This window comes from Vanellus vanellus, assembly GCF_965231255.1.
Source record: "Vanellus vanellus genome assembly, chromosome: 4".
Taxonomy (NCBI): Eukaryota; Metazoa; Chordata; class Aves; order Charadriiformes; family Charadriidae; genus Vanellus; species Vanellus vanellus.
The window spans coordinates 55243334-55259128 of record NC_138909.1 but is presented as its reverse complement, the minus strand read 5'-3'; the positions used below and the strand labels follow the sequence as shown (position 1 = coordinate 55259128).

The 15795-nt window shown below is 37.0% G+C and overlaps 1 protein-coding gene across 1 annotated transcript in view; it reads right to left on the bottom strand.

Moving 5' to 3' along the window:
• Positions 1-343: 343 nt before the first annotated feature.
• Positions 344-15795, bottom strand: part of ACOX3 (acyl-CoA oxidase 3, pristanoyl) — a gene marked incomplete at its 5' end in the record, with an annotated part of 37762 nt that continues 22310 nt past the window's right edge. Inside the window, 9 exons of the mRNA XM_082482963.1 lie at positions 344-1705; positions 5331-5417; positions 6110-6177; positions 6690-6864; positions 8739-8854; positions 10543-10656; positions 11344-11463; positions 11964-12084; positions 14467-14589. Coding sequence (XP_082339089.1) covers positions 1586-1705; positions 5331-5417; positions 6110-6177; positions 6690-6864; positions 8739-8854; positions 10543-10656; positions 11344-11463; positions 11964-12084; positions 14467-14589 — 1044 coding nt within the window. The 3' untranslated portion in view covers positions 344-1585. The remainder of the gene's footprint in view (positions 1706-5330; positions 5418-6109; positions 6178-6689; positions 6865-8738; positions 8855-10542; positions 10657-11343; positions 11464-11963; positions 12085-14466; positions 14590-15795) is intronic.

Below are 15795 nucleotides of genomic sequence, written 5' to 3'. Positions count from 1 at the left end.
AGTTAGCAGCTCCCTCAGGAGTCTGTGCCTCCAGGGACGGATACCTGGCTTTGTTAACATGGAAATTATTGCTTTTCCTCACCTCTTTCTTTTTTTCTGAAATGGCATATAGGTTGAGTCTCTGCAATCAGTTGGCTGAGAAATGGGGAGCAGAGGGGGAGATGCTCACTGAACGTTCTCTAACTACGATCATAGTTAATAAAGCTTCTGTCTGGCCTGCCCTAAATTGTACTTGTGTTATTATGCACTTGGGAGTCCTCAATGGACTTGACAGAATCAAAGACGACTCTACAGAACTACTTGCTCACACTGTGGCAGTCTAAAGAATTACAAACTTTTGTATATTGACACTGCAACAACAGATGAGATTATAAAACCCCACAAGGACAAGGGTCTGATTATGCTCAAGTAGAATTCAACACTCAAGTATTGAAATCACATTTATTTAATAGCCCAACCCATAACTTATCCCTGATTAGCCATAAATAATACTCAATTTCTTAACTTGTAAAATAATCTTTTTGGCCTCATAGGGTTGCTAACAACAGTGAGGGCAACAGGAATTAGGTATTAACAGTTTATAGATATAATAAAGGAAAAAAATAATTTGGTTTTCACAGCATATCTAAAATATTCTGAATTTTCAAAGCTTTGTTAGTGTCTCTTCCCTTTGTGAATAAAAATATTTGATAGTTAATATAGCTGCAGGAGAAATATCCTAATATGTTCAATAATGCCTACCACTGTCATATGTTCTTATGAGACCATATTTATAGTAATGCATTTGAGTATATTCTGACCTAAAACATAAATGCAGTTTCTATGGATGCCAGTGTACCCCAGACTCGATAATGGTTTTGCAGTTATAACCAACCAAGAATGTAAGAACGTATGTAAGACTTAAGAGTTTGCATTACCATAGTTGTTTTTTTTTTAAAAGATGTATAAATGAGTTGTTTTCAATTAATTTTATCTACAGGGTTATACACAATTCAAAGACAGAGTATCTAAAATCCCAATCCTCTCCTCCATTGAAAGAGCAATCAAGTAGTTTAACACAGAGGCATACGAAGTAAATCAGAATAGCTTCACAGACTTCAAAGGGGCTGTCGGAAATTCTTCCCATCCCTTAATACAGGTTTATTGCTGTTGGTGTTCTTGATATATTTTTGCTTTGTTCTTCAAATTCTCTTTTATTTTGCTTTTGTTCAGTTCATTCATAATCCCTGGTGGGAAATATTTTTTAATTATTAAACTTCTGTAATATGATCGTAAAGTCAAGAGATTGATTGGAACATTTCTTTTATAGAAACTTTGCAAAGCAGTGATCATAATGAATCTTAATTTTTTTGTATTTAATTGAGTAAATATGAATAGTGTGCAGATGTGTTGCTCTTGCTCCTCTCATTTTTGTAACAATCCCCGAGACCAAGTTGGACTTGATTTCAAAGTTATTTTAAAACTTGGCACTTCTCTACGAAAATCTCTTTCATTTTCAATGTTTGACATATGGTCTCATTTCCTCCTGATGTTTGAAACACAGCATCCATCTCAGGTCCATCCAGCCTCCTACAACTTGGTTGGTTTACAAGTTTGACCTCAGCCTGCCTGTAACAGGTTTATTAATACAAAATTCTGCCCACCATGAAGGTCTGTTCAGAGCTTTGCTGCCTTGAAGGATCTCTGTCCACATATTTTTATATAACTGCAAAATAATAGTAAAAAATAATTAATAATAAAATAATAATAATGATTAATTCATACAGAAAATAAAACAAGGAAAAATTCTGCAAGATAAATAATCTAACTTACTGGTTGAAATGAGATTGTGGTTGAATTTCTAGACAACAAATATGAATATGTACAGGCAAGAATAAACACAAAGATAAAGCACAAAATTTCAAAGGAGTGTAAACATCAGATATCTGTGTAAATCATTTAGAACACCTTTGGCATAAGAGCAGGAAACCAGTAATATTTATAATTTCTTGTCTTCAACTTGACATGAGTTGTATTAGGAAAGGTAGAAATTTGGAAACCAGGTTATATTAAGCTAATCTTTGCTCTGTCCAAACCTGAAAACTGCCTGAAAGCACTCGTGCACGTCTGTTTTTACCTTTATTTCAACACATTTCTGGAAAATAACATAACTTCTCTCCCAGATGTGAACTGTTCGACCTGAGCATAAGAAATTCCTCTCTCATGAGCAGATTGTTCATTCATCATCTTCATCAATTTGCAATTTTATGTGGAACGGTTAAAAAAAAAGTACATGGGAAGTAAATTCTGCAAAAGTATCATTTTAGCAATACTTGGCAGTTCATAATTAACTGAAGCTTAAAACTTGAAATAACATTATAGAAAGATGAGGAAAGGAAGGCCATATTTTCAGCAGTAGGTTGGAGTACAGTATAATACAACATTAATGTAGTATAAAAGCAGTCAGTGATGTAAAGTGAAAAGCCTTTCTGCTACATCAAAAGATAGCCTGGCCCTATATATTTGGAATGATTAAAATAAATATTGCAATATATTTAATATTAAATATATTTTTACCTTGATTACATGTGCTAGTGTTAACTATTTATTCCATTCCAAGTTTGATTTAATTGTCTAACAATTTTTAATTAATCTTGAAATAAATGTGGCGATAACTTCACATACTTAAGATGAGATTGTCAAAGTTTCTATGGGGAAATGATGTCCACGCTATCAAAGTTTCTTTTAAAGAGAATCTGAATTCTAATTCAATGCTTAAAGTTGCCCATAACAAATTTGGAAACTTTTCTTCTGCTCCAATTATGATCTGTGGCTCATGGTGCAAGGCACTCCAACGCAGTACAATGTAGGTTATCCTGAATTAAATTAATTCTCCTGTTATGCTTTGATAATCTATCCTTTACCCTACTGTAATTTTTACAAAAATGTTTGCATTGGTTTTTAGAAGTTGCAAAGATAGCAATGAATCGAGAATTAAATATAGACAGTCAGGAGACAAGGAACTTTATTATTTTCTTTGAATGAGGCATTGGCAGCCTTTTTCAAATTTCAGTTGAAAATATTTACACAAGTTGAAAACCACAGACTTAGAGGCAGTTCAGAAAACAGAACATGGGTTGGATATCACTGCCTGAAATTATTTTCTCAATACGACTCAGTGAATTTACAAAAACCTTACCAAATATTTAGCACATGAGGAAGTCAGTAGTGTTTAGAGTCCTATATGCATGTCTCACATATTGTATTCCTAACATTAATCTCTAATATTAATTCCTAGTATTCATAAGCCTCTGTGGCTTCTGTATTTGTGTGAGCTAAGAGTAGCCAAAGAGGAGCTAGCCAAATGCATTACATGACAGCTTTATCAGCTGCTGGTAAGAGATCTCCAGCTGATGCCTAGAAAGCGGGTAGCATTCTAGGAACAGACCACTGCGTACTTGTGCCATATTTTATATTCCTGCCCATAGCGTCTACTCACAGCTTCTGTTAGAGACAGAAAAATGGGTGAACATGCACTTTTGGACATCACAGATTTTCTTAACATTCTTACAGATGATGCTCCTTCTCTTAGAGTTAACTTTGGAGCTTCTCTCCCATGACCTCTTTCATTAATTTAATCCTAAAAAAATCTACAGAAATGGAAACAAAGTTTCCAGTGATGATTATAGTCTTCTTGTTGAGAGGCTGGATATGTAGAGCTAGCCCTGCCTCCTTTGTTTGTAGAGACTGTGTTACCAAAGTTAATCATTCTGTTAGGTCAGCATCTGGTTAGAAACATCTGGGCTGCCTTCTGTATTGCTTGATCACCATGGGAACGATGGACAACTTTAGACATGAAGACACAGAGAATATTGAAAGGCATTAAGTACACTTGACTCAGCAATTCTGTCAAACTCCCTGGCAGTCTCCCCAGGCTCTAGTGATTCTCTACAGGGTCTATCCACACTGAACCAAACTACCGTACTATGACACCAGTCTCTATATAATAGTTACCCCACAGCTTGGCTCTGCTGAGTAGGGTTGGCCAGTAAGCAAGAATTTTGGTCTGCGGAGACTTTAGAATGAAATACAGCTCTTTAAGTATGTCAAGAAGAAAAAGCAGAGGGGGACCATAACCTAGTATAGCCAAATACAAGGTGCACCCATATTCTGAATCCTGCTTGTAGGTCTGGTTATGATACCTCAGAAAGGATATGGCAGAACTAGGAGAGATACACAGAAGGAAAACAAGGCCTGTCACAGGAATGAAAAGGCCCCCCAGACAGTAAAATGTATACGGACCGGGACTAGGAACTATTTTTTCACAATACTCAAATTGTGGAAATTTCATTGTCATGGAAGTCATAAGACAGCTGAATTTGAAAATGGATGGGAAAAATGAATGGAGGTTAGATACATCTGTGGCTGTTAAACAGAATGATACCAACACAACCTATGGCTTGAGATACCTCTTAAACCACCAACTGCCAACAGCTGAGACACCAGGGAAAGAACACTTCAATTTCATACGGTGTTCTGCTTGGCCACTGTCAGTTGCAGAGTGTTTTGTGAACTGGATCCAGTATGGCCGTTCTTATGTTCTTGATTCAGCTCTTGCCTTGTGTAATTTAGACTATACAAAAACATGTCTCTCAGCCTTAACAAGGATGGATCACATATTCATTAAAGCAATGAGAGGTGGTAACAAAGCAGCATCTTCAAGTCTGTATTAAGATTACTGGGATCCCTTGGGTAATACTGTTACCTTGCACTGGTTAGTACAAGATACTCTGTCAAATCCTAGAATTCCCACTGGATAAAAAGAATTGTGCAATTTCTGGTATAATTTTTAACTGGAACAAGCTTTAAATTTTCCTTTCTCTTATTAAATATTTTATGAATAATTAAAAGAAAGAAATAATTTCTACACCATTTATACACACATTACACAAACTGGGTGCAATGTGAATACCAATAAAGGCAGCAAAAGTCCTAGGCAAAGAAGAAATACACCTTACTACCTCTCCAAGGTATTAAGCTATATACTGAAGACATGTTAGTCCTTGAGGAATCTTAGGAAATGGTATAATTTTTTGGTTTTTTGTTCAGCAGCACAGATGCCCACAAGAGCAAACAAGAACAATACTCTACGAGTTTCCCATTGAAGCCTATCTCCAGCAAATGCAAAATGTCATTTTCTGCTGACATCAATTTACCTATGGCACTTTCCACTGAAAAAGTGTCTTCCTTTTCTTTTGTAGCTGTGAAGTGCCTAGGATACGTTATGGCTATTTACAGGCAAAACCCTTCTTAATGATTAAACTTATATGTTTTAAAATGGGTTTTCTTACCTCTCCATTAGCTTTACCAATGGGAGAGTTGAGAATGAAGTCAGGAGGAGCACAGACATCAACCAGGGCAACTGCATCATCTTTCAACTGTTTAAAAACAAAAGACACATATTTGGCAACTTCTGTAGTTTTCTATGGCTATTCGTGAACTACAAAAGCAGCATAAAGATTATTTTCATAAAGTACCAGCTATTGGTAACTTAAGAGATACCCACAATAAGGAGTCTGGATTTATTTTGCTTTTTTTCCTCCCAGGGTAATTGCCAAAAACAGACTGTATTTTAAATGTTTTCCTCCTCCACTCAGGGGTTCTAAAACACATTTTAACCAAGATGGTACTGTTTACACACATAAAAACAAGTATTTTAGAACTTTAAAAACATAACTTCCAGATTTTTTTGTTGAGATTTTACTTACCTGCAAAGAATAAAATCCAGTTTGAAAAGCTTTTGTGCTGAGTAAAAAAAAGAGCTAACACAATAATGAAATAAATAGAACTGGATTGTAGTATTTCACTGGCTTTCCAATGAAGATTGCAAGGCCACAAATGATAGAGTGTTATTTTGTAAGATATATTGTTTTTCATATTTTGGTAAATAAACTAGGACTAGTTTCAGGGTCAATGAATTACTAAACTTTACAGAAAGTTATTCAGAAGCTATTAATGTAATATCCTGCTAATTTACCCCTTGAATATATAGAATAACCAATACATATCTTTTTTAGTATTTGCATACTATATTCTTATTTAAACACAACAAACAATATTGAAGGCTTACCCTGTTGCAGAGCTCCAGAATAGCATTCTGAATAAATCTACCAGCTTGTTCACCTGAAGCATAGCCACCTGCAAATACATTCATAAAGAAGCTTATACCAGTTCAGATTACACTGATACTATCGTTTTACAAAGCAGTTCATCAGTTCAGTATTCAAGAGACTAAACAGACTCTCCTGTGTAATTGGATTGATTGTCTTTCGTTAATGAGTTGACTGTAAAACTGTCAATCTAAGACATTTGAAGCCTTTTGCATTAACAAGCTGCACTACAACATCTTGCTGCCTATCACCCATCTCCTCCCCCAACCACTGGACCACAGCAAAATTTGTGAGCCCTCCAACACCTCTGAGTTAAGAGAGAGCCTTTGGGGTTAATTTGTAGCTCCAGGTTCCTGCCCCTGAAAATTTTGTCCAGAATGGCTGTTTTACATTACACAGGCAATAAGAAAATGCTCTAATCTAAAACCTAATTAGGAGTCCTTCCCCCTGCTGAGATGCAATATGGGAAAAAAATCCCCAATCTTTAAGTTAGGACTTTTATAAAGGACATGCACAGTATATTCAGGGAGCTGATCTCACCTTGGTAGAGCACAGCCAGATGTTTATTTAAAGACCAGAGTCCATACAGAGCACTGAGATTCTTAAGCACTGGCTGCAGAGTAGATGGTAAGTTGGGATCATGTGTGTAGTCATGAAATCTTTGTAAGGCTGTGTGTTCGATAAAAGCAATGGCTAATGATCGACAGTAGTACACCTTAGGAAACAGAAAAGAAGGATGCTGAGTAACAACATACAAGGAACCAATCCTCAGCTGATGCAAAATGGCATTGCTCTGGTGAAGTTAGTGGAGATTTGTTGATTTAGATCTGCTGATCTAGCTTGAGATTAAAGAAAGTCTAAGAAGCAGCTCAAGAAGAAAACGATTTTTAAAATATCTTTGCAAAGGTTATTTATGAAATGCCTCTTAGAAATAAGATCCTAATTTTCCACAGTATTCCAGTTTGGGTACTCTTATACCTATCCAAATGGAGCACAGATTGTATGCCTATTACCAGTATCATTTGGCAGTTGCACCCAGACTATATGGGATCCAGTAGCTACATCAGAGAGAAGACCATGCAAGAGGGTTTGCTGACTTTAGGATCATTAATAAACCCATACAACTCCAATAAGATAAAGGTAGGTTTATATGTATTTAATATTATGCACATTTTTATAAGGAGGATAAAATCATCAAGGTGGTTCAGTAAACTATTGAAAACTTATTACAGTCCATTCAAATAATAAACAAAAAATCTGATCACGTTAGCATGAGTGCATTCTGTTTATGGATTACAATAGACTGTAGTATGTTTTGAAAGAACCACCCAACTAACCCTTGCCACTGGGCTGTCAGGAAAGTGCTTCTTCATGCCCAGAAAGTTTTAAATCAAATATGTATGTGTCTTTAAAGCACAGCTTGTAAATCATTTTCAGATGTTTGCGAGGCATGCCATTTAAAATTCCCGCTGTCCTGAAGACAAATTGTAGGGAGAAAAGAAAACCTAATGACCTAAGGTATATCAATGTCTATCTCAAAAGCAGTTGTGTGCCTATGTATCTTTACATTTTAGCACATTTGAACATAAAAGAGAAGAGAACCTTCATACTTCTGAGCAAACCATTCTCTAACACGCTGGCCCCAGCACCAGCCTCCCAAGAGCTGGCCAACTGACAAGTAATCTTGAATTTCTGGCACCCATTCTGAATTTGACCCTGAGGAGTTTCTCTAATAAGCTGCTTCTAGGGTAAAACCAGGAAAGATTTCCTCCACTCTACCAATGGTTTCAGACAGACGATCCGCTGTTGAAGCCAGGCTGGCTCTTTCTAGGTGCAGAGTTGAATATTCCTTCCTGATGTTTTTTAATGAGCTTTGCAGATAAGGTGAATGACACTGTCCACCTTCAGGGAACAGATCTCCCTCCTCGGTGACAAATGACAAGTGTTCTTTCCTAGGATGTAAGCCAGTTTTTCTTATGGAGGTAACGGAAGAATTTGGGGAGCTTGGGGATATACACTGAAATTTGGACTTAAGCCATTCCTAGCTGTTAAAACTCATTGGTGGGTTCGTGGATCTGCTATATGTAGATTGTCAATGTTTCCTTTTCAGGTTCCAATGCTGTCAGTCTGGTATCTTTCATGAGTACTTTGCACTATAGAAATTAGAGATGGAAAAGACCTATTAGGTCATCTAGTTTACCTACCTGCCAGAGCAAGATTCTTTCCTACAGTACGTATATGGCCACAAGAGCAGATGGAGATGTAATAATCAGATGCTGCAGTAGATTTAATAGTGGTAGATTTAGTCTTCAGAAGTTGCGCTATCAAAATTATAGACATCATCCAGCACATGCCTATAACTTTTCTGAAGGGAGATATCCTGAAAGGCTTCTGCTGATGGTAACTGTCCTCCTGCTACCGTGTTCAATACAATGCACGTGGACAGGTATTACATTTTATTAGTTATCTGACTTGCTGCTTTATGCTTGAGGAAATGGAACCTCATGACACAAGAAGATAAAACTAACAGGATCCGACAAACTTGGATGAAAATAAGTAAATAAAATAAGAAAGCTGAATAAGTATTACCTGACAGTTGTTTTTTGCCTCAAAATCACTTCGCCCAGACTGCTTCTCCTTGCTCAGCTTTAGGTCACTTTCTCGGAGAAGGTAGCAAACCAGCCATTTATATGCTGCTAAAGGAACTGTGAAAAAGAGAAAATAAAAATTCTTAACATTCGTATTTATAATGCAAGAAGTCACATGCAGATTCTACTGCAGTCTCAGTTTTTGTTACCCGAGATGAAAAGTGAAAGTGTTAATTAATCAATCCATTAACATGACACTTTGCCCATTACTGTAGATGCAATAAATAACATCTAGGTAAGATAGATTGTAACTGTTCAGTGAAGACATACCATGCCTGACCATACACTAGTTCAAACTGACCCCAAGCTAAAAGGCAAGGTATATCCACAGCTCAATTTAGACTTCTGACTCAATCAAATCTTATTAGCTTGTTATTTTCTTCCCATATTAAGACTTAGGTCTGTAAGGTATTCAGTCTTTTCTGACTGTACAAGAACAGAAGACAGTCCACAATTTGTGAAAGCATGTGATTTCTAACATTGTAAAGGTGGCTGAATGTAATTGCATTCGAATGACCTGCTTTGTACATAGGTGCATTATATTTTTACAGCAGCCTGAAACTATTAAGGAAAAAAGTACTTCAGCATGAAGTCCTTGTATGACTCCTGCTTGCTTATGTCTTAGCTAAAGATTTAATGTAGAACATTGTTTAGGCAATTGTGAGCGTTCACATTCTGCGTAAGTTCAGGCACTGAAAGTAACAGTTCATTTTCTAACAGAATATAACAAACAGATTCAGACATTTTTAAAACTATAGCCTGGTTCAGTAGGCGTTACAAGAGAGGACAGAACATGTGCTTAGGTATCAATTTGTACTCTGCTGGATTTCACAAGTTGGAGACATACAATAGAGAAGAAAGCAAGCAGTTGTTCTGAACTAGTCTTTTTCTTATAAGTCTCTGTATTTTGAAGTTATTCAGATTTTACCCCGTAGCTATTACGATACTATGTCACTTAGTACTTGAATCACTATCCAAAGTTCAGCTTTTCTGCAATTATTTGAGCACTGAAGCGGTTACTGAATTCTAGGAATCAACTCCATTGCCTCTTATATAATTAAGACTGGAGTTTCTTTCCCCAGTATGTTCTCAAGTTAAACAGATTCATGCCCTGTCACTACCTCATTATTTGCTCATTTCTTTGTTACTTTTTGCCTCCAAGGGCCAATCTGGTCTCACAATGATACAGAAGTGGGAATGGCATCTAATATCATACTTGATTTGATTATAGCAGAGTAAGCCAGAAAAACTGCAGGGAATTTTCTTTCACCATTACTCATTTTTCTCTATGCAACCAAAAACAAGTGTCAAAACCAGACACACTTAAAGCCTCTTCAACATATTTCTAAATCAATTGTATGGTTTTCTAAAATAAGATATTTTAGTGATATAAGGTAGTGGCAATCAATGCCCCTTACAACAGTGTAACTTGAAAACAACGATACAGTGGCAAAAAAAAAAAAAAAAACTAGATCAGAAGTGCTATTTTAGAGGAAAAAAAAAAAGGAAGAAAAATATCTGATGCTATCGTCCATTCCAGAATTGAGGCTGGGGACAATAGGACGTATTTCGAAATGCAAACTATGTTCTTAGTAAATTGAAATGCATATAACAAAGAAAGTCAGCAAACAGTGGTATGACAAATATCTAATAAGTAGCAGAGGTTGAATCTCAAATCTGTGGATCCTTTCCTCTGGGAAGGAATTTAAGATTCTAGCATCAGTTTAACAACAGCAGAAGGCTACCTGAGGAGTCCATAGAATCTTCAACACTAATGGATGTGAATTTCCAGCCAAGGATATGATGGTAGTCTTGCAAAAAGTTTACTGTTTCAAAAGGGGACTCAAAAGGAGCTTCATCTGAAATACCAAAGAAAATAAAAATGATTTATGAGAAAAGAAATCAGACTCTTTGGAACTAAAAGCCTATTACAAAGCCATGCATACACTTGATAGGCCAGATGCAATTACGCCATAATATTTATTTTATTATAGCCTAGTCCAGCCAAATGAGGACTGGTGGACAAGTGCTGAAAAACCTGACGTTACTGCCTATAAGCCCCATAAGATTCAACTCGTGTTGCTGAGTTTTCCAGTTCTTTAAGATGCTGGTGAAACTCACTGCTAGAAAATGGAAACAAAATCTTTTATCTAGAGAACTACAAAATGTACTGATGGATATTGCTACCAATTTAGGCAATATGAACTGTTTTAAGTACAATGAGCAGAGGGTACCCAGACTTACAATGACTTGAGGAGTTGTTCCATTGAACTAAACCGCACTTCTCAGGAAGTAAGATACTACTAAACCTGATTAGGGATGGCAAAACATCTAGCTAGCTTCTGCTTGACTTAGGAGAAAAAAATATTTCTTGCAGCAACTATCTGTGTATTGTGAACGTATCATATGATGGAGTCTGTAGCACATTATTTATGCTCTACAAAATGATTAAATGACTGTCAATTGCTTTCAGTATGAAATTACCTTCTGACTCCATTAATTACACACTGTTGGGTCCAGCATAGGATTCCACAATGAAAACTTACTTCTTATGCAATTCATCCAGCTCATTAAGTAGTTGCTGGTTTGCTGAAGCAGGATGTTGTTATCTCCCTCATACGTGCAGTTTGGATCATTGTCATTTCGGATTTCACCCAGACGATTCACTTAATAAGAACAAGTGCACAATTTATTATATTGCAATGCATTAATGAAAACTAAGAGGGATGAAATAATTATTTTGTGACAAAATGTAAGAGAGTTGTCTGTTCCTGTATGTATAGATAGTTACCAACAAATGAGCTTCAAAGTTCACAGCTTAGCTTATGAAAATGAATATTCCTTATGAAAATGAATAAAGATTTCAGAAGAGTGTGGCATTCACCTTACAAGGGGGGTTTTCACCTCTGAAGTCTGCATCTTTATTTTTGGAATTGAGACTGAATCACGTGTACAGGCTGTCCAAATGCTGGTGCAGATGCTGCACCAGTTTAGTTCTTTTTTGTGGTATCAGGTATAAAATTAACTTTAAAAATATGGATATGAGGAAAAAACCCTTTCTAAGCATATTGTTAAAATTCAGACACCATAATGCAACAACAATCAAAGAACACATCCACATAACCATTCTCTTTCTGATTAGTGTATACAGTAGTCTGTAACTTACTGGCAAGGTAACCGTGTCCTCCACAAGCTTCTCGGCACTCCTGGGCTGCCTGCTGAGCAGTCCAAGACGACAGTGGTTTGCTGGCAGCAGATAAGGCATGAATCTCACGTGCCAAATCAGCCTTCGTGAAAAAACAAGTTACAAGTGAGCAATAACTTTTACACAAAGTAAGTTTGTGACCAGTTAAAGCCATGGCTATGTAGAATCATAGAATTGTTTAGGTTGGGAAAGACCTTTAAGATCATTGAGTCCAACTGTTAAGCTAGCATTGCCAAGTCACCACTAAGCCATGTCCCAAAGCACCACATTTACATGTCTTTTAAATTTCCTTCAGGGATGGTGACTCCACCATTTCCCCAGGCAGCCCTTTCTGTGAGGAAATTTTTCCTAATATCCAATCTAAACCTCCCCTGGTGCAACTTGAGCTCATTTCCCCTTGTGCTGTTATTTGGGAGAAGAGACTGATACCCACCTCGCTACAACCTCCTTTCAGGTAGTTGTAGAGAGTAAAAAGGTCTCACTTCAGCCTCCTTTTCTCCAGGCTAAACAACCCCAGTTCCCTCACAAGACTTGTCCTCTAGACCCTTCACCAGCTTCACTGCACTTCTCTGGACACACTCCAGCACCTCAATGTCTTTCTTGTAGTGAGGGGCCCAAAACTGAACACAGTATTCAAGGTGCTGCCTCATCAGTACTGAGTACAGGGGGGATGATCATTTCCCTAGTCCTGCTGGCCACACTATTCCTGATACAAGCCAGAATGCTACTGGCCACCTTGGCATGCTACCGGCTCACATTCAGCTGGCTGTTGACCAACACGCCCAGGTCCTCATATGCCAGGCAGCTTTCCAGCCAGTCTTCCCCAAGCCTGTAGCGTTGCATGGGATCGTTGTGACCCAAGTGCAAGGCACTTGGCTTTGTTGAACCTCGTACTGCTGTCCTCGGATGTGTACTGTTTTACAATGAAGAAAAGATTAACTAGCAATACATACATAAATTTTTTTGTGATCTGTGTAAGGGAAGAGAATCTTTTTTGCTACTACAAAAAACCCCTCCCACAACTGAAAAACATTCAGCACTAACTTTCTTATATGGGACAGCAATACTTTGTGCCAAGTAATGGACACATGGGTACATCTTAGCTCAGATGTGCCAGCTGACATGGCACTGCATGGGGTAGTTCACTGCTTGCCAACCAGTTCCTCCCTAAGACGGAGAGGTAGGTGGTTGAAGGTGGCATGTCCAGAGAAAGCTTCTGTCCCCTCTGTGACATAAGCAATCCCTCTCTCCCCTGTCAGCAAGTGGATATTTATAATATTTACTGCCTTACATGGTTTTCACTGATCTTTCAAGCGTCAGTTTTACAGAGTAGGAAAACTTAAATGCATCCCCTTAATTTCCAGAGAATCACAGCAGTCTGCACTTACACTAACTCTGTTGGCCTTCCTTTGAAAATGTGTTTGGAATTCCAGTTTCTGGAGATAGTGGGTTGATACTACCAAAGCTTGTTTAAGACTAAGTCCCTGGTTAGGCTGTTTGGGTTGGGTTTTTTTGTCGTTTTTTTTTTTTAAGATCTCCTGTAGAACACAAGGAATTCATAAGGATTACGTTCTTAACATTGTCAACAATTGGATTTTTCTCTATTGTGATATTTTTTCAGAAAGCCACTGTTTTGCCTAAGGCTAGTGACTGCACTGGAGACCTTCAGAGATAAAATATCAGATTAAAAAATCAAACAGGTTATTCCGTGGTTTGTGCAAAGAGAAGAAATTAGAATACCCAGCCATTACTACGCAAATCTTTCGTGACCTTTATTTTAGCTGAAAAAAGCCTGACTGTTTAAGTGAGATTTGAGCAACACACAGCTAGTGTGTAGGCCATAAAAATTAATACTGTAAAAAATTTTAAAAATAAATAAAATTTATATGCTATAAAAAAAACGCACTGCAGTTATTTTCTCAGTTGAGAATCAGTCCTTGCACAAAGACAGATCAAACTATTTCCTCTGTAAAACGGTGACTTCCAATGGTCTGACTGTGGATGAGAAATTCAGCGTTAAGTCTTAACATTTTTCTCCAGAAATATTTATCCTAATGCATGAATACGAATTGCAAAGTCAAGCCAGACTCATGGAGTCTGCAGAAATTAAGAACAGTATCATTTCAGAAAGTCTTTGATACATGCCCCCTGCAGTACCATTTACAACAGTTATGAGATGAATTTGCATTACCATCATATATTTATGAGAAACAATTCTGCAAGGGAACATGACTTTAAATCACACAGAAATCAATAAAACTTTAACCACTCCATCAAGACTAATTTGGATGCTTTTCTGAATGCAACTTAAATCATGACTTTGTGTCTCCCATACTTCTGAGACACTGCTCTAGCATTCCTGATTGTAGAGATGGCCTAAGACTTCAAAGTATGTCCTTCATTTAACAATTTCCAGTTCATTATAGTAAGAAGAAAGCTAAGAAGAAATATGTAAATATCTCACCTGTCTCCGAGTCCTTTGCTTTGTCAATAAGCCTGCATAAAATTCTACAAAATTCTCAAACAGGGATTTTGAGAAATAATCTAAGGCGTATGCAGCAGCCAGATAAGGAAGAAGACGCCATTGCTAGAATAAAAATTAAATAGATTTGATCACAAATTGATACGCATTTTTTACAGTTATATATATGTAACTATCTTATAATATTGAACCAACCCATTCATTTTTATTTTGTTCAAACTGGAAAACAGTTTTATGAAGAAGAAAACTTAACAGTAACCATCTAGAAATGTAATTAAGTGTAACTACTCTATGCACAAATTACAGTTACATTATTCTAGTAATTTTATGTAGTAATTTTATGAATTTGTGATAAACATTCTGTTAAATGAGTGCAAAAGTTCACTGAAGCTTTGGGGACTAACAAGGTATTTTTGCCCTGTGTTTATACAATGTCTGGCATGCCAGGGCCAGTCGTGATTCATGTGTTTCTTCAGTAGCGACATGACAGAGGTTGTAACTGTTACACTTGCTTGTTCATTGCTGAATGTATGTTAGTGCTGGTTGCATTCTGTGAGAAAAAAAAAACACAACAACCAAACAGGGTTGGGAAGCAGAGAAAAAAGCATCTTTGCTGCTCCGTGCAAGTCAGATGGAGCTCATGAGGGAAAAGAGAAACCGCTTCAGGAAGCTTTTGCGGTAGAAGAAGAGAACACAAGGTTCGGCAATCAGAGCCTACATAACAAGCCAAAACCGAGCAAAACTGAGAGACTTGAAGAATGGCTTATTCGGAAATGCTGGCTTATTCAGAAAAGGTGGAAAGAAGGCAGCTTTTGCGAGTTTGTAGAAACCCATGAAATCTTTCAAAGTTGCAAGACTAAGTGCAAACTTGGAAAAAAGCACCCACTTTGCAAGGACAAACTGGGAAGGTTTGTTTCCAGGACTTCTTATACATTAACCTTTCTCATTCAGCAGATCTGAGTTTTCTCTATTTCCTAGTTACCCTACATACCCTTGTTCTATTTTTTCAGAGCAAAAGGTGTTTCTGCAGAAAAACAATGGTTATACTCGTCTCAAAATTAGTGGTAGCTTGAGACTTCACCACAATGAATGTTATTGATTTCTATACTTTTAAAGTCTAAAAAAGAGAAAATTAGCATAGCAGCAAAAGAGGCACTGACATTTTTTAACAAATACTAGTTTCTACATCTGCTGTACTTTCACATATGCATAGAAGACAGTCTTTCTTTGAAAAGGTTACTATTTTAGAAGATAAATGTTTCTAGGTACTTCAGAGAAACATGAATATTTTGGGTTTTGCTATTCCAAGAA